This window comes from Acanthaster planci, linkage group LG04 (genome assembly GCF_054643075.1).
Source record: "Acanthaster planci isolate LZ-2023a linkage group LG04, COTS_SCS, whole genome shotgun sequence".
NCBI lineage: Eukaryota > Metazoa > Echinodermata > Asteroidea > Valvatida > Acanthasteridae > Acanthaster > Acanthaster planci.
Window position 1 is genome coordinate 6,365,932 of NC_141780.1, and position 24,594 is coordinate 6,390,525.

The following is a 24,594-nucleotide window of genomic DNA, read 5'->3' on the forward strand; positions in this document are numbered from 1 at the left end:
TTGACAAGCAGCCTGTACTTGTATATGGGTAATTCCAGAAATTAGAGGTCCAAAAGTGTGACATTTTTGTGTCCCTGTTACATCTGACCTTTGTTATTTGACATGGAAATATCACCGAAATTGATTTCAAACTATTCAAACTATTACTATTTGTTTGGCAAGCAATTTGCATTAATTCATCACTCTTGGAAATTAGAAAATGAGTTTTGAAGTTACAAAATCATATGTCAGATATAACAGGGACATGGGAAAAAAATGGACCCCTAATTTCTGGAATTACCCATGTGAACTCTTACATGTACCTGCAGATTCGAGTCTGAAATTGGTGCAGAAAGTATACCGTGGAAGCCCCCCCCCAAAAAAAAAAAAACCAGGGATGACATCATCAAAGAAATGATATTTCACTTTAGTATTATTTAATTTTTAATCTTAATGACGTTACAAGCAATGTGTAAACTAAACGCCTAAACTGAAAAGAGAATTATAAGATATGAAAAGCAAGATGTACATCACTCCACTGTCCTGTTAGTCCACTCAGAGACGCAAAACGTGTGAAGAGACCTTGATAAATGAATTGCCTCATTGTCCATTACATTAATTGCAACACAGATACGTTTAAAGAAAAGACTACCATCATCCGCCATCACCAACACAATCAACAGATTATATCCCTATCAGTTTCAAACAGTTACCAAGGCAACCACATGGAGATTAACTAAACCTTTAGTGAGGTTCACATCACACAAATGGATGCTTAGGCGGCAGGCAAAAAAGGAGCTCTAATAAGCTTTAGCACCTTGGCTTGCAGGAGTAAATTCATAAAATGGAAACCAGAAGTTGAAGATAGACACAAAGGCCAGATTTGGTGGTGGGGGGGGGAGAGTGAAGCGAGGGACTCGACTCCATCACAGACTGGAGGGTGTGGTTTGGTTCCGTTCCAGGGATCCAATAACAATACAATACCAGTCCAAACAATACACCATCAACCCCCACAATCTTATTGAAATTGAATTTTCTTGACCAGTCAACTTGTCGACCTGTTAATCATTTGACAATAAATTATGCGAACTTTCCTGAGAAGCGCTTCTAGCACACAAGTCTTGCTTCGGTACCCGAGTCTTCCCTTCCTTGTGCCGAGTGAGTATTCTTTATCACATGACATCCCGCATATGGAGTGGAAGGCCAAAGAATGAATGCCGTTTCTTTTCTTTTTTTTTTATCAGAGTTGGTGCTTCGGAGGGAGACGAGCACCATTCATCTGAGGAAAATGTCCCTGCTGGAGAAATGTGCTCCAGCAGTGATTCTTGACAATAAAAAACTGTCCGCATTTTGAACGGCATTCATTCTCACTGTGTACCAATAATGCATCCCAAGTAAAAATGTCAATACGTGCGTGCCATCTCCTGGCAATGGTTTCCGCTACGTGTACGCACTCTTTTCTTGTGCCACACACAACTTGGTTGACATCTTCCAACTTTATTATTCTTAATTTGACAGCAGAAGGCAGAAACGCCAAAACACTGATGAAATGAAATTTGAGCTCCTGATTGCTCTCTACTTTTGGACAAAAGCATAGACGGTGTTACCATGAAGAGAGAACACATCTCGAAGAGTGTCCGAAGTTAATTCTGTGAGGAAAGACAGAAAAAAAAAAATGTATTATGGACAATCCAAAGCAGTCATTTTGTAAATGGGAAACCATCCATCATAAACGCATCCAAATCTGGTTTACAGCCAAGTGTGGACATTTCCTTGTTTCCATGAGAATTTGGAGAAAATTCTCTTTTTTCTCCTATTGTGAACACTCCTTTCAAGGTGAATTATTGACAATGACTGTTTCTCTTCATTTTGTGCCAGAAAAACCACTGACCCAAAAATACCCTCTTAAACTTTTTCGGGGGAAGGGGGGGGGCACTGTGTGGACCGGTTTGAGTCCATACAATGTCTTGTGACCCTATGTTATGTAAACCTCTTTCGTTCTCAGCTCCACATAAGCATTGTCAAACAAATTCACTGTTATCCGTGAAAACAAATAATTTTGTTTGTAAAATGAACTTGATGTCAAGCCCACTGTACACAGCTACTCAAAGAGTTTGCTCGCAAGCAATTTGAAAGCAATGAGCATGCTGTGCTACGTGACATTACATTGGTGAAGATCAAAACCTGAAAAACACAGGCATCTCCATTGCTACCAAGCTTTCCTATGACTTAGGGTTGATTTAAGTAAACTCACTGCAACTCACAATCCACACACCTGATGGATAGATATGCTACAATCACAATTTTGAAAAGGATTTCAGTGACCAAGCAGTACACGCAACACATAACAAGTGTCTATTTTCTCTGGAAAAATTTCAAAATCCTACAACAAAGGGCAGATGATTCTCTTGGACGTGACTGATAAGTATGATCTTGTCAGACAGTTTTTAGCTGGAATTCTAACTTCATTTTTGCAACAGCCTACTTCTACCTTGATGTGTCTGTAATTTATGAATTTACAAATCTCCTTTCCGTTTTTTTAGGAAAATACTTTTTGTTTGTCTCACAGGTACCATTTTCAGTACCCCTCCTCTCATGTAACCATGATCAAAGATTCGTCATAACTCGCGATGTGAAAATTGCAACACACTTGACCCATTGTCAGCTTTGTATAATCGTCTACAGATGAATTCACACACCTAGATGAAATATCCAATGTCTTGAAGGACAGTGCTTTGTTAAATCGATCCAAGGTCTGGGGAATAGCGTACTCACCATTAGACCTGCTCTTTGACCTGTACAGCCCAACTTTTACGCCATGGAGACCGAACACCACGCCAACCTGCTTCACCAGCTCGGGGACCGAGATGGGGAAATCCCCTCTTGGGTTCTCCAGCAGTATGGTGCCCTGCCTCGACGTGGCGCCGCACTGGGACTGGGCCTCACACAGCTCCACATTGACGAATCTGCAGAAGGGGGCCGGACCGTTGGATGTCAACGGAGCCGCCGAGGCAGCGGATTTTGTCTGACCTTGGAGAAGGACCAACTCTAGTTCAACTCCTTTGAGCTAGAAATGCAAAACAATGAAGAAATAATGACATCTTTTACTGATAGAAAAGGAAACTGTCTGAAATAAAAACCTAAGTATACCTGCCAACATTGAAAATTTAAAAAATGGAACACACACAATCTTAGCACCTTGTAGTCTTACTCACTGCTGCTTTTCGTTCACCACACTGATTTCACTCTCAATCGTTGCACACGTGATAAACACATTTGGGATCTTTCAGTCTGGGAACCAGACAGTGAAAACGCACCTGCCAGGTTCAAGAACCAAGAACAGAGTCATTTGTATCAAGGTATTAGTATGCAGCTTGATACATGTAATTTCTCAGAAAGCTGCAAGTGAAGATACAGAAACTGGAGTGTATTACAATTAATCCTCCACGACCATCTTCAACTTCCTGGTCGATTTTAGGGGTCTGTTGGTAGATCTGGGAAAAGGAGGAGCCCATGGGGCCATCCCTCCCCCCAATTTTTCTTGGCAAAATAATGAGAAAAGGCAATATCATGGGTTTTGCATTTCCCTTTATTCCAAAAGCATGAAAAAAGTCCCAAAATGTAGTCTAACCCCTCAGAAAGGTTATCAAAAGTTACACTCAAGCTTCTCCCCTCAAAAAATCAATTCCCACCAAAATTAGGTTCCGAATCCATCCTTGGAAAGGTTAGGGTTAAAAAGCCTCTGACCTGGAACATTTCCCGAACGATCTCCTCCCCGGCTGCCACCGGGAATGAGAACATGTTATGCTTGATGGTTGAGTAGATGTACTCGCCATGTGACTGGATGATGTCTGATAGTCGGTCGGAGGCTGGGTTGACTTGATAGAAGATGGTGACGTCGGCTGATGGTAAAAGCTTTGCCTAATATGAAATACCAAGTTTCAATTCTCTCATAAGAAATCTGCCTGTACGATCAACCTGAATACACTGAGGACTTGAATATAAAGGCACGCACTATCCACATGGCAATACTTTAACCCTAACCGCCAAGCATATTGTTTGGCTTACAGTACTTAGTACTAGTAAATACTAAGTAATAGCCAGAACCTGAAGGGCCTAGTGCTACAAATTACTACTTCTGGCTAGGGTTACTTCCATTGTTACTCATACAGAGAACAATAAAGCCGTGCCAGAGCACCGTATGGTACATTGTCTTTTCAATTGTATCTTATGGCTTCAGAGAACAATACGGTCATGTCCTCTTACAAGCGGCAGCACTGATTACTACATTTTACTACAAGTAGTAATTTGTGGTATTATGTAGGGTTAAGGTTAACATGAACTTATATTTTATCACAATTTCCATTTGTTTTCCTTGCAGTAAATTCCAGTCTTATTTGACAGCTTAATCTAAGGTTTAAATGTTTTGTACTCTAAGTTAGGTTAACAAAGAACCATACAAAACACAATTATTACAATTATTAAGGCAGAGATGCCAACTTTTCAAAATGAAAAATACCAAATTACCTACTACACATTTCAACTGAAATACATTCAAACCCTATCAGATGAAATTTATTGTAAAAGACATGATAGTTATTGCCAAAAAAAGTTCTGCTTCCAGTTTCTCAACCGACCCTAATTTTTCGGCGCACCCCTAAGATTTTTATCAGTAAATTAGAAAAACAAATTTTACAATTATTGAAAAGAAATCCTGTCTACACAAATGCCTCTCAACAACTTTTTTTCACATTGAAACATTTGTATTTACCTGACTAGCAGTGAGCACAGTGATGTGAATTGTTAATTTTTAATTCTTAAGAATTGTCGAACTCTATTATACTTCTACATGGATTAAGGCAAGTTTTTATCACTTTTGTAGCAATTTTTTTTCATCTCCATTCAGCTTACACAGAGTTTTATACACAACTGTATGGTTTGTACCTTGGAGTTTGGAAACAGCAAAAATCTTAGTCTGGATTGTACAATTGTAAACCGACTCAACAAATCGTGAAAATAACGCCTAAATCGTAAACGTTGGCATCTCTGAAAAGGTCGCATTTCAGGGACCAAAACGAAAACAGCGTGTCTAGAGATTGATTTAGTGAACCTTGACCACTGAGAATATGTTTCATTACCTTTTTTCTAAGTTTCTGGATACGGTTGATGACCTCCCGAGCGATTCCTTCGTCCACCATGGATTGGTCAGGTGTGACATCAAGGAGAACCAGAATCTGAAATAAATACAGAAAGTGCAATTCTCCTAAATTTTTTTCGGTCAGTGATAAATACAACCAATATTTACATTTGTATAGCACCCTTACACACCATAAGTTGTTTCACAGCGCTTTACATCAACAACAAAAGAAGAATAATGATATCATGGTTGATTAAATTCCTGAACAAAAAGTAGAGTTTTGAGACGTCTCTTGAAAACCTCCAAAGAAGGGGGCTGATGAATGAATCTTGGAAGCTAATTCCAGAGATAAAGACAAGAGTTCTTAACCATGCTACACAGAGGGCATTTCAAGAATCAGGCATTCTCTTTATCCTAACACAGAGGACATTTTGAAATGCTCTTGCAATAGACTGATCTAGTAAACCCTGCCCACTGTGCATGTGGGCACTTAACGTGTGTTCTTCTCCAGTGCCACACTTCTTGTTCCAGCCACGCGCATCATACGTGCGTGCCCGCATGTCAAACTTTTGTGCACACATGTTAAGCATACATCATGGCTGTTAATTAGTCAACACAATGGGGCGAAGCTATTTCTGTATTTGGTATCAGGCTATGTCCATATTCCTCCTCGCGTCTGAGTGATTCCCGTTCAGTTTGTAAACACACAGCGTCTCAAACTAATCCCTCGATATTGAGTGGCCGTCAAGTGGCCATGGGCCATAGTTGGGCATTGTAGCAACTCCTGCTCTCCCATAATGCCAGTGAGGTTCAAAAATCAATGACTGGGTAAGAAATGTGGCACAAATGTTGAACAAATGACAACCACACCCTCTTCTACCGCTGCAATGCTTTGTCTTCCGAATTTCCTTGAGTCTAATGCTCGGAACTTGGAGCAACTGCCCCTTGTGGACCACTGGCTGTTTTCCTCTGGTAAACTTATGCACAAATTGCATCCTGGGCACCAGGCGAAATTGACCGTCGAGTCAAAAAGTGGTCAGGTGACTGGTGAGCCTATTGATGACCCTACCTACTAAAATGAGTCACAAGTCACCAGAACATCTGTTGAGTGAAAAGTCTTAATGAGAACCTTACACTGTGTTCATCAATGAGTATTCTCATCAATGAGGTTCAAAAATCAATGACTGGGTAAGAAATGTGGCACAAATGTTGAACAAATGACAACCACACCCTCTTCTACCGCTGCAATGCTTTGTCTTCCGAATTTCCTTGAGTCTAATGCTCGGAACTTGGAGCAACTGCCCCTTGTGGACCACCCATAAATTGTCCATTTTCACCAGAATGCTGAAATGAATGATACATGAAATCAAAGACCTCCTATTGCAAACTACAACAGACTTACCAAAGCTATGGCCTTAAGACTCATTTTGTGGGATTCAGTCACATTTGTCTGCCTGCACAGTAAAAAGAAATTTTCAGGAATCCCATCACAGATTGTGCAAAGTGCACCATGCTCCAACCAACCTGATTATCCGAGTGAGCCTCGTATTTGGCCTTCCCCCCGTCCTGGGTCTGCGCGAACATGTAGCTCAGCCTCAGCTCCTTCTCCTCGATCACGTGACCGTGGATCTCGATCTGTCCACTATTCCTCAGGCCCTCCAGCTGTGCGTCGGTGAGCTCCCGCACCGCCTGGGCCACCTTCTTAAAGTCGCCCTTCAGGCGTCGGCCCAAGACAGCCTGGTCCGGCTCAGCCCGCAGGGACACGCCGTACTTATCCTTGTCTTGAGAGATGGTCACACAACGGATGTTCAACTCCTGGTGACAAAAAAAAACCAACAAAAAAAAAAAACTCCAACTGTCTGCGTGTCTCAAGCTGAAAGAACCACATTTTTGTTATATTCTCAGTCAGTGGGTTGCATTTTTTTTGCCTCTCAAGTTCTCTGAATGACATGTTTAAATTCTGAAATCTGGTACCATGTGACCATGATGCTTAACACATTGACTACTGCGCATAATTTCACAGGGCGTTCCCATTTGCCAATTGTTGTACACATGCGTGCACATTTAATAGGTATTTTTCAGGTGTCGTTATGAACATTTCAGAGATGTAATCCCTCACCACTGCCAGCAGCATATTTGTTGCGTTATCAGTGATTGCCGGTGTATTTAATTCACAATGCAAAAGCCTTTCATTTCCTGTGAGTATACCCATAGTGGCAGAATCTGGTACACCAGTGACTACGAGTATACTCGCGGTCGCCAGTCAACATGTTAACTCATCTGCAAACTTTCATTTAAATCGAATGTAGTGTTTTGACATTATTAACATTGACCGTTCAAGCTCCATCTTGCGCACCTTTCCTTAAGCATGGTCAGTGGAAAACGTTAACGCTTTGTTTTTCTTCTGTGATTGATAATTTGGCACATTACATATGTGGATTTTACACAGTTGGTGTCAAATTGTGTGCAAGAATATATACAAAAGTGTTACAGACTTTGAAACAAACTTTTGAGGATGCTTAACTTCCCAAGGCTAATGGACAGGTCCTTCAGCAACAATGAAAGACTTTGCTGTTGTGTGGCTACAGTTTGAAATTTGAGGTGTGGGTGCATGTTAAAAATTCTTCCTTTTGTAGTTGCTAGTCCATGAAGCATGTTCAGTCCAAATCAGATGCTCCTAGTTAGGAGGTCGAAAATAGGTTTTAAATGCTTAATAAAAAAACCATGATCCACAGAAGCAAGAAGTTAAAACAAAAAAAAAAGTATGCTTGATGGCGTAGGGGTGTGTGCTGCAACAACCTAACCTCTTTGATGTATTGCTCCAAGGACATAACATCATCCAAGCATTCTTGTTCAGTGTGGATCACTACAGCCTCCGGCAGCGGGCACCTGATGGGCATGGTGTTGCGGTCTCGGATGACTCGACCCAGCTCAATCACGCTCTGCATGCGACTGACAGCCCGCTCAATGGTTGTGTACATGAGGTCCTCCCTATATTTACATATGACACAGAGATCCAGATGACCGGACTGATCCACATGAGCCCTAAGCCTCATGGTGTTTCTGACCACTTAAAGCAATGATTAATGTCCAACGTGTTTGCACAAGAGTCCACTTTTGTCACCGCTTTCATGATGAAGCAAATTTGGCCTAAAATTGCCACCTTTTCAAATTTCCTTTTTTGGGCAAATCAACTACACTATCTAATGCCTAAATCTCGGTGAAATCATTTTGCCCAAATCTATTCACATCAGCCAAATCACAGTGATATCCATGGGGCAAATATCAATTGAACCACAAGTTGTGGCTTTCACAAAGGGATGGAATGTACGTTCCACAGAGATTAGGTTGAGCTGTGAGGGGCAAATGCAGTTTGGCGGTTTTCGTGAAAACGGTAATGGCACCATTACAATGATCCCCCAAAATGCTGTTTCCACGAGTATTTGTTTGACCAACTCTGGGGGCAGTTTTCTTGTCCGTGGAACATGGTGGTGGGGGGGTTTGCTTGAGCAAAGTTTTCAGTGGCACTGAAAGGGTTGGACCTCTTCACCCACCTCGGCTGGGGGAGCATCAGGTAGTGGACACTAGCCGTGTCCTGCCCCTGGGCGGCCTCGGTGTCCAGCAGATGCTGGAGGTTCTGGTACATCTGCTCGGTCAGGAAGGGGGTGAAGGGAGCCATGATGCGCACCATGCTGAAGAGAACGCTGTAGAGGGTGTTGAGGGCGCTCTCACAGTCAGCTCGGCCACCCTCTCCCTATCAAAAGAGTTAGGGGTGCAGACACAGTGATAAACTGGCACCGCTTATCTTGGTATTTTTACAGGCAATGACTATTTATGAAGAGCGCACACATCTTGCAGTGACATTACCAGAGAAGCTATGACAATTATCATTACCCCTTTTTATCAGCTCAAGAGACCAATTTTGGCTAGCGATGTCGGTACACATCCTGTCGCTACCTAACTGGTACCCACTAATACCCCTTGGGCAGAGAGGCAGTAGGGGGTCAAGTGGCTTGCTCAAGGTCTTAGAAAACCCTCCTAGATTTGAGCCTCCAACCCTATGTTGGGAATTCACGAACTGCAACAGACAACCGCCCACCCTACTACATAACCCAACCAGCGCTGCTTTCATTTTCAGTAGACAGTTTTCTTGCAAGGTTTTCTTGTATTCCTCTATTCAAATCCCCCCCCTTCCCAAAACAATGTTAAGTAACACCTACCTTCAAGCGTTTCCTGTTAAAACGTACATACCAGTTGGTTAGCGTGTCAACAAACTTGACAAGTTTAGGGACGACCGTGTAAAGGCGATAGGCTAAAAACCAATGAGTGAGAGAGTCAAGTGAAGTAAAGTGGCTGCAGATACAAGCAAGACAGAAATGGAACTTTTTTTCAAATGAACTCACACAAACTCTGTTTATGCCCACATTTTGCTCCCCCTGACTCCAATAAGCCACTTGAGAGTTAAATTTGAATAAAATCTGGTACACTGTGTTATCTGATTGCATAGAAACGTAGCAATTTGAATTCCCAAACTACAGACACTGTTGCTATACCTGGTGATTCGGGGCAAGCTTTTACGACCACCATCTCTGAAATGGACTGGTTCCTATGTGCTGTTCTTATCCATCGAGAACAGTGTGTTGGTGCAAGGCGTCTCTTATGTAACTAAGTAGAAGCTTGCCCCGAATCATGAGGTATAGCAACAGTGGTTTTAGTACGGGAATTCAAGTAGTTATATTCATGTTAATTTAAAGAACTCAATGTACCAGATTTTATTCGAATTTAACTCGCAAATGGCTTATTGTTAGACAGGCCTCAAATCCGTTCAGAGATAAATGCACAAATTCCACTTCAAATGATTTGTAAGTATGACCATGACACACTACGTGACGCTCAACTGGCCCAAACCTCCAGCAAACATTATGAGGTGAGGAAAATGGCTTGTGCAACTAATACTTTGGCACTCACTATTAACATGACGTCGTACTGCAAACCATGTCCTACTGTTTTCCTACTTCACTTGTAAATCTTAGGTCCAATATCTCTTTCAAAGAATGATCCAGGCTAAGAATGATCCTCTCTGTAGGATGACTCCCTTTAGTTTCTATACACATTTATTAATCCATTGCACAAACCCATGCACTTGTCAGTGCTGCAATCGAGCCAATCACAAATCCTTTCAGATGTCCAGTGGCAAAAGCCAGCCACAAGTAGCAGGGTGAACAATGACACTTGGATGGCTTTGTTACTGTTCACTCTAAAGGCTTGTAATGTGGCTTGAGACTGGATGACTTCTGATGGACATGTGACTGACTCGCAGGGATGTCTGAGAATGCGCGATGGACTCGGCCAGAATTGGAGCAGCAGTTGTCTTTTGCTCAAAGAAACTATTCCCAACCCACCCGCCATTTCTTGCTTGACAAACGCGATGAGACTGTGGCAGGCCGACAGGATCCACCGATCCAGGTAGTTCTCCGACAGCTGGAAAGTCTGCTCGTTGTGCAGGAAAGTAGTGTTCTCCTCCTGGCGGGAACCACAGCACGGACCATTTGCATGTCAATTTTAGCTGCTCACTATTGTGCATGCTTTTCAAAAGGGAGATTATCTAACCTCATGAGGAAGGAACATGCACTTCAAGGAATGGCAGCAGGGTTGAAATCTCCGTTCACGAGACAGAATGCTTGAATGACAACATGAACGAGTACATGAATTTTAAAAAAATGTATGAGAGACTGCCGTTGTCAAGTTCTGAAATTCAGATCAAATCTCTAGCTTTGTCCGAGTTTTGACTCCTTGACTTTGAACTTGTAAACTTCATAACAAGCCATACATAGCTACTGAACTGTCGTTCTATAACCTATGGATCCAAAGATTGAAGCATATTTTATTTAACCTGAACATTATAGTCCTGCAAGGGGGTTTGATCTTACAGACAGGAGACTGAGACACAGTCAAGTGTTGGAAAACCCTCAAATTTTTGTTAAATTCATATGAGCTGACGTCTAAAGGTTTTCTTTTTTCACACACAAAGATCCAGGTGTTGACTTTTCACCTTGCATAGTCGTTGGACATTCTGAATGAAGAACCGGTAGGCATTGTACCAAGGCAAGAGGACATCCTTGATGACATCTCTGACGCCCTCCTCCTTGAAGCGAAGAGTCTCTGCCTTCACAACGGGGGAGTTGATCAAATAGAGCCTGAAACAAGCAACCATATGCAAATGGCTCTCATAACTGAAGCTTCCCGTAAGAAGAACAAAAACCTTAACTGGGATTAACTGTTACCAAAAAAGTCAGCGTTTCCGCAGAGGCGCAGTTAGGCAACTGCACAAATCTATACAAACACAACCCTCTAGACCCTCCCAGGTACCCATTTACACTCCTGGGTGGAGGGAAGTTTGGGTTGAAATGACTTGCTCAAGGTCACAAGATGTAATCGGAATGAAAACTCCCGACCCTATGCTCAGGAGTTACCAACCCTGACCGCCGGGTTACATGGTGCCCAATTTGATCAAATCTCTTAAGGCTATGAACAAATGAGCCCAAGAACCCATGCTGGACCCACCTGAGCGCATCCGCTCCATACTTGTGGACAATGCCCATGGGGTCAGGGTAGTTCTTCTTCCTCTTGCTCATCTTCTGTCCGTCTGCCGCGAGGACGAGGCCGTTGACAATCAGGTTCTTGAAGGGGGGCTTGTCAAAGAGAGCCGTGGACAGCACCAGCAGGGTGTAAAACCTGGAAAGGAGAGATGACATCAAAGCAGATCAGATACATATTCATCACATCAGTTAAGATTACAAAATCTTTTATTGTGCATTCTTAGGAGTGGTTTAACAACTCATGGAATTGTTTCTCACACTGATATGCAGTAGATCCGATCTTATTTGACAGGATGTGATGCAATCAGCTAAACCCATTTGCCTGTCTAAAAAAATGTGAGATTTTTGGAAAAATGCCTTTTCATCTGTCACCATAATATTGGAGTAATTTAGCAATGTCACCTTTGAAGTTCACAGCCTTTCAAGTACAGGGTTGTTCAAGAGCTTTCTGTTAACAAAAATCTAGTCCTGGAAAGAGGGTGGACAGAGGAAGAAATGTCACTTTGAAGGCTTTTTGCAATATCAAAATCTGTAATCATTTGAGAACTACTAATAATTCCTGATGATGTGACTGGTGTCTGACAGTCTACGTTTGCTAGTCTCACTGTGAGGAAATGATCATGCCTTGCTATGGTTACCACTTGGACAGTTCATCTGTGACTGAAATTTGACTCCGGCCCGGTCCGAATCACTTGGCCGCGGTTAGACATTATGCACGAGTCTGTGGTAGTGGCCACAGCTGGTTCCTATAGAGTCGTGTGGAATTTCAAGCCGCAGCCATGTGATTTGGATGGAGCTGTCTTTTGGTTTGACTACTGACCAGCCTCGTGTCTGGTCGATGCCCTCAGCGATGAAGTCAGCCGGGAAAGAATCCTCAAACTCCTTCTTGTTCTCGAAGGGGTAGTGCGTCTGGGCGTAAGGCATGCTTAGGAGGAAAAGTAATCAGACAACAGGGAATTGGTTTCACTGATGAGTTATGTTCCGACTGGACTCGTTCTTTTAACAATCTTCGTGCTGAACCCAACGATATCCAACAGTAGGCTCTTTCTGTGGGATCTGGTTGGTGTGAGCAGTGAACGAAAGGTCTTTTGTTCTGGCTGTTAGATTCTGTCGGGTTCAGCAGGCTTCACACTTTCTGCTGTTGTATTCCGCTGGATTTAGCAGGGTGCCTGGAGAAAACCAAAATGGGGCTAGGGACAGTGACCATTTAGACCTGGTATGAAAAAGGTCCGGCCCTACCTCGTCCAGTTTAAAGCCAGTCTGGTATTCAGCCTACCCTAGTCCGACTCATAGGCCTTTCTGAGCTGTAGCTCTGAAGTCACTCAGGCACTTGCCTCTTGGAGAAAAGCAAGAGCTGAACCAAAAAATGTATTGAAGAACCATCCTCGACCATGTCCACATATAGATTCCAACGTTAACAAACGTTCAATATTCAGTTTACTAATTTTAACATTAACGGATTATAAAGGGTACCGGAAGCGCAAACCAGTAAAGAATTGAACATAAACCAACAGCCGTTCATATAGATTCAGGAATGCTATATTACACTTTGGGTTAAAAAAGTGGTTGAAAGCATTTTTTTAATGAAGTCATCACATCAATTACTATCCAAAGGATGTTGAAACCAAAATAAATGTAGTTTGCAAGAACATGACTGTCTCACACGAGATAAAATCACAGTAGTCACATTTGATGTGCGGGAGAGGGGGATCAATTATTACGCTCTTAAAAAAATCCAGACAAGTGCCTTGGTATTTAAGGTAACATTCCATAGTGTACCACATCGCAAGGCCAGGGTTTTGATCTATGTCAGCCAAAGGGTTCTATTGTTTGGCACTGAGGAGTGAAAAATCACAAAAGGGTTTAATCTGGGATGGATAACGTGTCAACACTTGCTCATAATAGAGCTCCAAATGGAAGAGCCTGTGATCAACCACCGGACCAGTCACCCAGTCCAGTGGCTAGTCCAGTAGGAAAGGGGATTTTGCTACCGCACGAGCTTACCGGGGGGCTCTTTTCATATCGGATCTAAATGGTCACTGTCCCTTAGGGTTAAACTGAAGAAGCATGTACTAAGCAAATATTTGCTTAGTACAAACGGGTCACAAGCTCAAAACTCATGGTGTGTTCATTGCTTACGACTGGTGCCTGCAAATTTCTGCTTGCAGCATAAATTTGTCGGGCAAGATTTTTTTCAGCTGTTGCTGATCAGCCCATTGTTACTCAAAAGGTTGTAAATGAAACAGTACCTTCCGCTTTCAAACCAGCAGTCAAAGACTTCGCTGACCCTCTTGAGTGGAGGCTTACCGGGCCGCTTGGAGGGAATGGTCAGATTGTCAACGCTGTGAAAGACAAAAGGAACTTTAGTATTTTGAACAGAGATAATACAAAGGTATTGGTATTTTGTTTGACACTAGTGGAACAACTTTTGATGGCTGTGCAAGTTAGAGGCGGATTTTGAAGGAATCGGATTATCCTTCAACTGGGCTCTCTGGATTAACCACTTTGTACCAGACGACGTTTAAGACTGTACTAACTTTCCATGACATGCTGCGGACTTCTGCTGATGTGGGTTCAAAGCAGCAGGTGACATGAGCACAGGTACATGCGTTACTCTACCATAGAGAACAGAACACAGAGCGAACAAAGGAGGTTCCTTAATTCTCTGTAGTCAGTCTCTCTCATCCTCAGTGATAAGCGCCTGTAACTGCTGGAACAACAGGAAGCGATATCCTCTCCTTGTCGTCTCACTGGACATCGACGATGGCCCCCTTTAATGGCAGAGAGCACCGTGCCAGGTTTTGTGCGGAGCGACTGTCACGAAAAAGTGACTGCATGCAAAAGTCAACAAAAAGCTTACTGCCATTGATGGGGGCCACTACAACCAGTGACCCCCACACTGCAACCAATGTTAGCATTACCGTGCTGACTGGATCATCTATAGTAAAATATGCCTGCTTCCCCCCCCACACTTAGGTGGTGTTGGTTTTTGTACCCGCACTGTCTGGTACATCTGTAGAGGCTTACCTAGTGTCAACGTACCGCTAGAGCAATATCTAAGCAATATCGGTGGTCCCTTCTGGACATCTCAGACCAACTCTGCCAGCCTCACCTTTCACGGTGGACGTCGGTGATCTTGGTCCCCGTCAGTTCCTCCAGCTCAGCCATGGACCCCACGCACACCACCTCCTCCATGTCCTCGCTCACCCACAGCGGGATGGGCGTGCCCCAATAGCGGTTGCGGGACACCGCCCAGTCGTGGGCATCCCGCAGCCAGTTGGCAAAACGCTTGTCCTTGACAAATTCCGGCACCCTAAAAGAGGCCCATTTGAAGAAAAAAAAAGGCCTTCCAGCAGATGGTCTTTAAACAACTGTAAAATGACTGGTTAACTCTGATGCTTAACTTATAATACGCAATACTTTCCCAACGTTGCCCATCCCCCTCAAGGATTAAAATGTTTTAAATTCCCAAAATAGGATTTCTGACATCCAACTTGTAAGAACTGCAGATCAGGGTTCTTGAAAAAACTTGAACCCCTATTCTTTCTTAACTCCTCCCACAAAAGGCTCGGACCATTACAATGAAATGAACAATAATTCCAAAAAACCTCTTTTCGCATTAGTGAGTAAAATTTGCTTCAATTAAAACATATGGACAGAAGCAGAAAAAAGACAATGTCAAAACACTTCTGTTCTTACAGGGTGACTCAATCACTCCAAGAGCAGAGGAAGTGTCTGTCAGATTGTCAAGTTACAATGGAATTTATTTCAGGCAAATTGATTCATTCGAAATAGAATGCGTTGAAAAAAGCATCTTTAATGTGCTGCCAAAGCTACGGTTCCTGTCTCAAAATGCTACGCAACAGAATACGATAACGGAGCAATGAAACGGAATCTTTCTGTATTAAACATAACCGCTACGATGCGATTGGTAGTCCACTTCCGACTTCCTACCAGTATGTCTTCTGGTTGTAGGCCAGGAGTTTCTCCACCAGGGGTTCCACCCTCACAAACCAGCCGGGCACGGCTTTGTATATCAGGGGGGTCTCAGACCGCCAACAGAACGGGTAGCTGTGCTTGTAGATGCTGTGGTCCACAAGACGCCCCTGGTTCTTCAGCCACTTGATGATCTGCTTGTCAGCATCCTGAAGGGAAGTTATTTTTCACAAATTTTGACAAGATTACAGGGCAATGCACGAGAGTGAATTGACAAATTTATCGTCCATGACTTTGAATTTTGTCTCAACACTTTTTGTCCGCGGAGTTGGTACGCATCAGGCTAGCTTGGCCTTTCATAACCCTTCATCTTTTACATGGTAAACTCAGTAACCAAATGTAAAAAAGTCCACTAGTCTCTACAGTAAGGAGAAAACTACGGCTAGATGCAGAAAAAAGTTGGAATAAACGATGAAAGAAAAGTTAAGTTGCAAATAATGAATGAGTGCAAAAAGATCAACACATGAAAACACAGCTAATAAAGGCCCTAGCAGCTCGTGCGATGCGCTAAATAGTGATATGCTTAACAAGTGCAACCAAACATTAATACTTAAAAAGGGATTAATCAGACATGCATGGACCGCATACACAACACGCCTACCAAATGACAGTTTTGATACTTAACTCAGTGTGATTGGTCAATCCGACTTACTTTGACGTACTGGCCAGCAAAGTCTGTGACCTCACTGGTGAACTTCCCGCTGGAGTCCACGGGGCAGATGATCATCTCCTTGGTGATCACGCCATTCTCTAAACAAACCCGGTAATCGTCCTGAACACAAGAAGACAGCATACGAGCAGAAATGTGATGTTATGACAGGACAGGAGCGATAATTCAAATTACAGCTAAACCATTATTGGGGGCCAGACTCAACGTAAGCACACACGCATACGGACGCCGGTCAAAACTGAGCAACTCCGCTACGTCTGGTTTTTGTACAGCTCTACATCATCCACACATTTGCCCAAAATCTCTGTAACAAATCTCTCAACTCCTTCTGGTCACTATACAGGAAGCCGTGATCATTCAGAATTTAATTCTGCTTGCTAACTTGCACCAATTTCACTTGCTGGACATTCCAAGTGCTAGCTGGTAACGCGCCACTGATGTCACTCTATGAGCCCCCAAAAACCTTTTCGGGGTACATGTTGGGGGGGGGGGTTTTAATGTATTTTGAATTGCTCCTATTCTTTGGACACAGAGAACCTGATTACGACATGGAGCTGGCATAATGGTGCAATACTTCACATACATGTATATATGCGTATCTATGCGTACCATCAACCATCACAGAGGGTATGCCGGTTTTGGGTACATTCACGCAATTATGACAGTTGGCCCAAAGTTCCTGGAACACTGGAAAAGGGTTAAAGCTGGGGCTGGAGATTTGGCCCAACCCTTGATGTACTGACAATGAAGTTGGCTTGCAACATGTACGTACCTGCAGCAGCCTGCTGAAATGTGTTTGCGTCTGGGGTCGTTATTCTTCTTGAAATTATGAACTTAGACAGTCTATGAAAAGTGATTTTAATGATTGCCTTACAGACATACAGAATCGGCAGGGGGGTTAACTTCACACCATCCTCACCTGACCAAAGTAGGCAGCCTGGTGAACTACGCCGGTGCCGCTGTCGTCGGTCACATAGCCATCATTCAGGATCTTGAAGGCCCCAGTCTTCTTGAGCTGCAGATGCAAACGGAGATCCCCAATGATTCTTTCCGCACCACTTTTTACCGTAGCATTTGCACCCCCTTTGAAATAGGTTCATTGGTGTATACATGCCTCAGTATGTGTTCCTGCCGTAATTCTGCTTACATAATTCCGTAATTCGGCTTATGATTTTTCCGTTTTTCTTTTGACATAAGGCGCAGACCGCACTTCCACCAGCATTTAACCCAACACCAAAGCCTTCTACAAAGTGCTAGAAACAAACTCTTCAAGGGTCAAAAGCGTGGATGAGAGCTGCACGTTCAGATAGTGTAATTCAACCACTAGAATTAGAAGCCATTACTGCGGTTGCACAACGCTCGTGGACAGGTGGTATGCACATTACATGCCTTTTCGACCAACAGGGTGTCGTGATTTGCCAAATGCACGTGCGCGTCAAGCTGAAGAATGTGCGTGTGAGTGAAAAATTGTCCACCAAACGTTGGACTGCAGAACAAAACACATGCACATTCATGTGTTGTAAATCGAAGCCAATCTTGGCGCAGGCAAGCCTCACGTGGTATGGCGCTGTGGTACAGTGCGCCAGGTCTGCCAGCTCGGCTGGCCTGGCCATATGTGCAACTTATGGGAAATATAGGACATTTTTTCACCACTGCCAGGAAGAATGGGGGTACATGGCCAGCTATGGCCGTGGACAAAGTGGAATTTTTCAGGGCACTCTGGCCAATTGTAAGGGCACTGACCGCCATGGCCACGGTGAACTTTGCGCGCTGGTACCGGGTAGATTTCAGGAAAAATACTTGGCGTCCATTCCCTCTATGCTTGAAAACTGGTAACACTCACCTCGGCAAAGTAACTGAAGAGCGGTTGGTAGCCTTTCCCTTTCAAAGCACTGCCTTTGAACCTGTGTGAACATTTCATTGGCCAATCACTGCTTCTATATCACACACGAGGTCATTCTAAAAATTTGGGGTCCGATTGTTTTGGTCTACCTGTCACATGCAATACATGATTTTGTAAGATTTGAAGGCATTCTTTAATTTCCAAAGTGATTACAGCATGCAAATTAAAAGACAAAAGTCATTTTCTTGTGAGGAGAGGCAAGCCACAAATCGGGCTCTTTGACAATATGCAAAAAAGTCTTTCAGGATCAGCTTCCAAGTTTGGGTGTACTCACTTTCCAAGAATCTCATATTCATCTTCCCCTTTGAACAAGGCCGGTAGCCTGGCCTCCATCATGATGTAAACCTACAACAAACAGATTAGATGCTGTTAATCTGTTGCGTGTGTCACAAAATAACACCAGCTGATGTTGTCCAGTGTGTCCTGCATGCAGGTATCTCGATTTCAAACTCGCGTGAAGTTTCAGACGGTATGATTTTGTGGATATCTGTCCGCCATTGATGGTGCCCTTTTGTGGTAAGGGTCATACGTTCATACCGGATCCCGTAAACAGAATCTGATTGGCCATCTTATTGGAAATGCAATACCTGTTTGTTCCTCATTCTCAATTTTTATGACTATTGTTATCTTATCTTAACATTGTACACTGTGATTCTTAATCACAGTCTAACCATTCTTGATGTGCATGGCACTTTTGTGTTCTTGAAACAATTTTGAAAGGCCCTTAGCTATCATGATTAGCCATGCTTTCAGGGTTTGTGGTGTGATCATGATTAGCCGTGCTTTCAGGGTTTGTGGTGTGATCATGATTAGCCGTGCTTTCAGGGTTTGTGGTGTGATCATGATTAGACAAGCTTTCAGGGTTTGTGGTGTGATCATGGTTAGCCGGGTTTTCAGGGTTCGTGGTGTGATCATGATTAGCCGTGCTTTCAGGGTTTGTGGTGTGATCATGATTAGCCGTGCTTTCAGGGTTTGTGGTGTGATCATGATTAGACAAGCTTTCAGGGTTTGTGGTGTGATCATGGTTAGCCGGGTTTTCAGGGTTCGTGGTGTGATCATGATTAGCCGTGCTTTCAGGGTTTGTGGTGTGATCATGATTAGCCGTGCTTTCAGGGTTTGTGGTGTGATCATGATTAGCCGTGCTTTCAGGGTTTGTGGAGTGATCAAGTCCATTCAGTTTTTTTCTTTGCAAACTTGTCCAAATCCTAGAAGAGATTAAAATTATTTTCAATGAAACACAGACTTCTTTTTTTCTTGTTTTCACCTTGCTGTCCTCTTTGTGAACAATCTTGACATAATCCATGTCGGCGTGGACGCAAAGTGCCAGGTTGCTGGGCAGCGTCCATGGGGTAGTTGTCCAGGCAATAACGCTGACGTTTGGGTCTTCGTCCAAGGGGAAGCTGACAATCACTGGGTTTTTTAAATGGATAAATCCAAAACAGACAACATTAATTCTGAATCATACATTGAGACTGCATATCAGATGTTACAAGTTAGAATCCCACTGAGATTAATTTCTTTTATTAACCCTCAAATGAATGAAAACGGAAAGTATCAAGCAACGCTGCACAGACATCTGAAATAAGTTTTCAACAGTTCTTGGCATATCAAGCAAATCACCAACTGCAGCGCTCTTTATTCTGAATTGCTGATAAACTTGACAACTTGATATGCAATAATAAAGCAATAAGGCCGTGCACACCAAAGTGGAAGTTACTGCAGAGGCCCTCATATGAGTTACTTGATCATTTGAATGTACATACATATGGACTTTTTTTCTTTATTTTACTTCATTTTTTGGGGGCATCCCAACTGCAAAAATCCTTTTTCAAGGAAGAAACTCTGTGGTGATCTGACAGCGTACACATCTTTGCTAAAACAGATTTGGTAAGTCAGCCTCATGTTAATAAACATCAGTCCTGAATGTGAACCAAAATCAGACAAGGGCTAATGGGTTTCCTCAGATTTGAGCGGGTTTTGAGTCCAGGTTAAGGCTGACCATGTTCCACTCATGATGTTTGGGCTACGGAAACTACTCATATCCTACCTGCGGGGTCCACCACATCTTTGTAGTTTTGTCCAGACTCAAAATTGGAGAGGGGTGTATTGCAAGCTGTGGAGAATGGCATCACCTGTCCGAGGAACACCAAAGGTAACAATGTAACCCTACTATCCAGCAAAATGAATTTCAAGTTGTCGCAGCATTTCCAAGTGCATCATTTCCGTTCTCATCAGGATGTCAAACGGAGAGATACATGTGCATCAAACCAGTGCAATCAATTTGCTCTTCATTGGCGAGAACTCAAAAGGGAGTGGGTTCAGATACTTAATGAGGGGTGGCTGTAGTTATGTTGGCATTTCTGAGAGTACATGGTAATCTATTGTACCAACAGGTTCAGTTGGCAAGTACTGATGGTCCAAGTGAAAAAACATTCTGTAATGTATTGAACGAGTTCTAAAGAGCAAGCGTTAACAGTAGATCTCTGAGTGATCTTGTCAGGAACATTTGTGAATTCTCTCCAATCCTTCAACGAGCAGGAAACTGGTGCCTCGTTCACTGTACTTCAACTATCACAGGGGCATCAAGGCCAGTTTAAGTACTAATAGCAACTATACTGTGCATCCTTAATCCTTTGAAATCCTCCAAACCTCCTGGTGGATTTGGAAGGATCTAGATGGGTTAGGCTTTAACCCCATACAGGTGTTGTCCGTCAACAAAATTACTCAAACTCTGAAGAAAGGTGCCCAAGAACAAATCTGATGAAATTTCAGCTTGGTGAATACCGCAGATTCCGAGAAAAACAATATTCTATGATTTCAATTTCAAATCAAAAGTTGCTGAGCCATGTTTTGAATTGCACCTGAATGTAGCATCTCGAACACGCTCTCACATTAGGTCAAATGTGGCTACATGATGTCACGCACTGAACAAGTTACAGTAACCACACGTATGTGTGTATTTTGTTAACACTTGCATATGCTTCTAAAGGCTATTTCCAAATATGTGTCTTTAGACGCATCATTGGGAGTGGCCTTCTTTCATTGCTTTCTTTACAATGAAAGCTTGCCAGAGAGAAAATTTAACAGGGAGTTTCGTCCCGCAGCTATCTTCAAATAAAGTATTCTTTCCAACAACAACTTCTTCAGTTTCTTCAGATAACTGCCAACGATGGAAGGTACCTTTAAGGTAATTGTTTCCTGGGGGAGGTTTCTTGGGTCAGAAGGTAGGAAGGTAGGGGGAGAGAAGGAGATTTTACCTTGAATCCCCGGTAGACCAGACCGCTGTCAAACAGCTGCCGGAAGACCCACCAGATGGATTCCATGAACCAAGGGTACAGCGTCTTGTAGTCGTTCTTGAAGTCGATCCATCGACCCAAGCGTGTCACGATATACTGAGTCACACAAACAGTAAATGAGCAATTAGACAGGGGGGGGGGGTATTTAGCACTAGCACATTAACCCTTGCCGTATCTACCGGTAGTTTAGGCCAAAGCTACAGGCAATCACAACATTGCAGTCAATTATACGGCAGCGTGTTATACCACAAGTAATTGCCCCGGATATTATGAATTTCTGTTTTTACGTTCAATGGAGTGACATACGTTTGTTGTTAATGGAAACTGAATCAACTGATGTTAAAAACCTGCAAAGGTCTCAGACTTGTTCCATTTTCCAGGCCTTTTACAGATTAATTGACAGTTTTCAAAGCCAACAGCTGAAATGACTGATGTCATCATGGTTCCAGCCGGCAAATTCTGACGAATATGCCATCCTCACCTCCCAGTCACTGGAGTACCGCATCACAATCTTGCGGCATTCGTTGTTGTAGGCTTCGATGCCCATCTTGGCAACAGCCTCTGGACCCTTAATGCCGAGAGTCTTGTCGATCTCATACTCCTGTGGGCGAGAGTGACATTAGTGTACAAATTTAGTGGCAACTCGATGGCCCTTAGCAATCTACAAACAAGGCGTAGGAAATGCAAAAACACATGCTAGAAACCAGTAGGTCCACTGATAATATTCAGATAACTGAATATTACACAAACTCCAGAAAGATTAATATTAGAAATGTTTAGTTCAGTATTTTGTCCTTCATTCAGAACATCTTCAGGAATTTGAATAAGGAACAAAATGTCAAATCAAACATGGCTAATATTAATCAACCCTTGCTCTACGAGAGCAACTTACTGCAAGTCAGTAGTACCTGCAAATGCACTTCAGCCGGCGTGCATTGGAGGACTCTTTGCATTACCAGTGGAGTGATTTTACTGGCCGATCAGTAGAAGTAAACTCCAGTGTACTCCAGAGGATTGTGGCATTTGTCTTTGCTTATCACTGTAGTACACTGGGTACTGGACCAACTTGACCTCCAGTTTTCTGTAATTCCTTGAAGTGTATGCAGTTTCTCCATTGAAGTGGTGTGGCCTTGTGGAGGGCCATAGCCACTTTTTCTCAGTGGAATAGTAGAGTGCATTGGAGTGTCAACAAGAGCAAGGGTTAATCTTTTCTGAGTCTGTATGATACTGACATGCAAGAAAATTGGGTCAAAGGCTAATCTTAATTCTAGTTATCTGAATTAACCCTAACCTTTCCGGAATGAACGTAATTCAAAAGAATTTCAGGTTCCTCCTAATCCCAACATTCAACGTTCTTTAAATCCAGAATTTTGGGGGGAAGATTTTTTGCACTAGTGTAGAACGTACAGCCAACTTGCTAGAGGGTTACATGCCCCTTAGAGGTAAAACCAAAGAAGACTAAAGTGTGACCTTTCATCGGCACAACTAAAACGGCAGTAAACAATGGATTACGGTCAAAATGTCAGAGAGAAATAAAGTTAGGGGAGTTTTCAACGATGTGGTGATCTCCTTCTCGCGTTTAATTATTTCTGGGTGGAACTTCAGATAATGGCTCTCTGTCGCACCGAGCTCAGTCCCAGGTAAGCCTGTGACTTTGGAAGAGGAAAACAGGGGTTGGCATGATACCTTCATGAGCTATCAACACGTCATGAAGTCTGGAAGCGTTCTGACAAAGTGGGTTTCCTCAAATGGATGTGACTGGGGTGGGATAGGAGGAGACTGAAATAACCACACATTGATCACCACCCGTGTTGAGGGGCCCACAGCTGCGGAAGGTTATGGTGTACATCTAAGTTTGCCGAAACCCATCTTACGTGTTCTACATGTATATCAAGTTCTAATTTTAAGCCAAACCACCTTCATCATAAACTCAGAATTTGCCCGATTTTAAAGACAGATCGTTCAAAAATCCAAAATCGGGATAAATCCTGTGTAAATCTCAAAATAAACTGTATCCCTGGATGGACGTAACTGAGTAAAGGAGGCAGTAGAGGGCACTGGATGGGGGAGAGGGCACTGGTCACTCACCACTGGCAGTCCATGGCAGTCCCAACCAAACCTCCTGTCCACGTGGAAGCCGCTCTGGTGGGCGTACCTGGTCACTATGTCCTTGATGGTACCGGCCAGGATGTGCCCGTAGTGGGGCAGACCGGTGGCAAACGGTGGTCCATCATAGAAAGCATACCTGCAAGTGCGGAAAAAAGACGTCAGTGAAGTTTCAATTTTCTTGTTACAAAAACTGCTCTTGATGCAGATCAATGTCATCACAGACGGGGCCTTGGGCACCATTGTGCTGTGACTGTTCAGGTCTTTACTTATTTGTTTTGCTGAGGGGTAAGCTACATATACTTAAGGGACCAAAGGGATGCACTGTCCAGTATCATACATGTACGTTGTCACTGAAGAATTTTATTTGCCTAAACTGGGCTTCCTTTTGATTTTTTTCCCACTACTGATCTCTGTTTTACATAACTCTACATTTGAAGACCATTTCAAGGGATCAATGTTACGTGTTCACATTCATGAACTAAAGTCCATCTATCATCCCAAGTTTTGTTTTTCCATTTATAACCATGAACACGATCTTTCTGATTAAAACAGATATCTTTCTCTTTTCGATTTAAAAATGCAATTTGAAAAAAAGATACCGTGGTTTTCCCTTGGACTGTTTCAGAGATGTCTGGAAGGCATCTAGCTTCTTCCACAATTCCAAGATCTTTTCCTCTTCCTTGGGGAAGTCAATGGGATCGTCTACCAGTTGAACCTTCTCCATTTCTCAGCTGAAGCTGGAAAGTCTATGATCGCTGTGACAAAAACAGGGAATATGTTATGCTTTTTGCACTTGAAGCCACAGCAATGTTGTCTTCAAGAAAATGTGGTACTACCAAAGATCGTATAGTGGCTCAAGATGGAGAACTTTACTGTGAATATGCATTAACATTATAATCTCATGG

General features: G+C 43.0%; 1 protein-coding gene across 3 annotated transcripts in view; it reads right to left on the bottom strand.

Moving 5' to 3' along the window:
- Nucleotides 1-394: 394 nt before the first annotated feature.
- The window catches only part of iars1 (isoleucyl-tRNA synthetase 1), a 29,985-nt gene continuing 5,785 nt past the window's right edge, over nt 395-24,594 (bottom strand). For all 3 annotated transcript variants that reach the window (XM_022224674.2, XM_087135892.1, XM_087135891.1), the window contains exons 2-26: nt 24,289-24,444; nt 23,669-23,825; nt 22,062-22,181; nt 21,542-21,676; nt 20,332-20,416; nt 19,549-19,694; nt 18,559-18,629; nt 18,225-18,285; nt 17,301-17,396; nt 16,364-16,483; nt 15,670-15,860; nt 14,828-15,028; nt 13,965-14,057; nt 12,536-12,640; nt 11,681-11,851; nt 11,169-11,313; nt 10,519-10,639; nt 9,337-9,428; nt 8,671-8,870; nt 7,921-8,107; nt 6,641-6,931; nt 5,118-5,213; nt 3,727-3,900; nt 2,755-3,046; nt 395-1,628 (exon numbers count right to left, since the gene is read on the bottom strand). In XM_022224674.2, the coding sequence (XP_022080366.2) occupies nt 1,555-1,628; nt 2,755-3,046; nt 3,727-3,900; nt 5,118-5,213; nt 6,641-6,931; nt 7,921-8,107; nt 8,671-8,870; nt 9,337-9,428; nt 10,519-10,639; nt 11,169-11,313; nt 11,681-11,851; nt 12,536-12,640; nt 13,965-14,057; nt 14,828-15,028; nt 15,670-15,860; nt 16,364-16,483; nt 17,301-17,396; nt 18,225-18,285; nt 18,559-18,629; nt 19,549-19,694; nt 20,332-20,416; nt 21,542-21,676; nt 22,062-22,181; nt 23,669-23,825; nt 24,289-24,413 (3,549 nt within the window). In that variant the 5' untranslated portion in view covers nt 24,414-24,444 and the 3' untranslated portion in view covers nt 395-1,554. The remainder of the gene's footprint in view (nt 1,629-2,754; nt 3,047-3,726; nt 3,901-5,117; nt 5,214-6,640; nt 6,932-7,920; nt 8,108-8,670; nt 8,871-9,336; nt 9,429-10,518; nt 10,640-11,168; nt 11,314-11,680; nt 11,852-12,535; nt 12,641-13,964; nt 14,058-14,827; nt 15,029-15,669; nt 15,861-16,363; nt 16,484-17,300; nt 17,397-18,224; nt 18,286-18,558; nt 18,630-19,548; nt 19,695-20,331; nt 20,417-21,541; nt 21,677-22,061; nt 22,182-23,668; nt 23,826-24,288; nt 24,445-24,594) is intronic.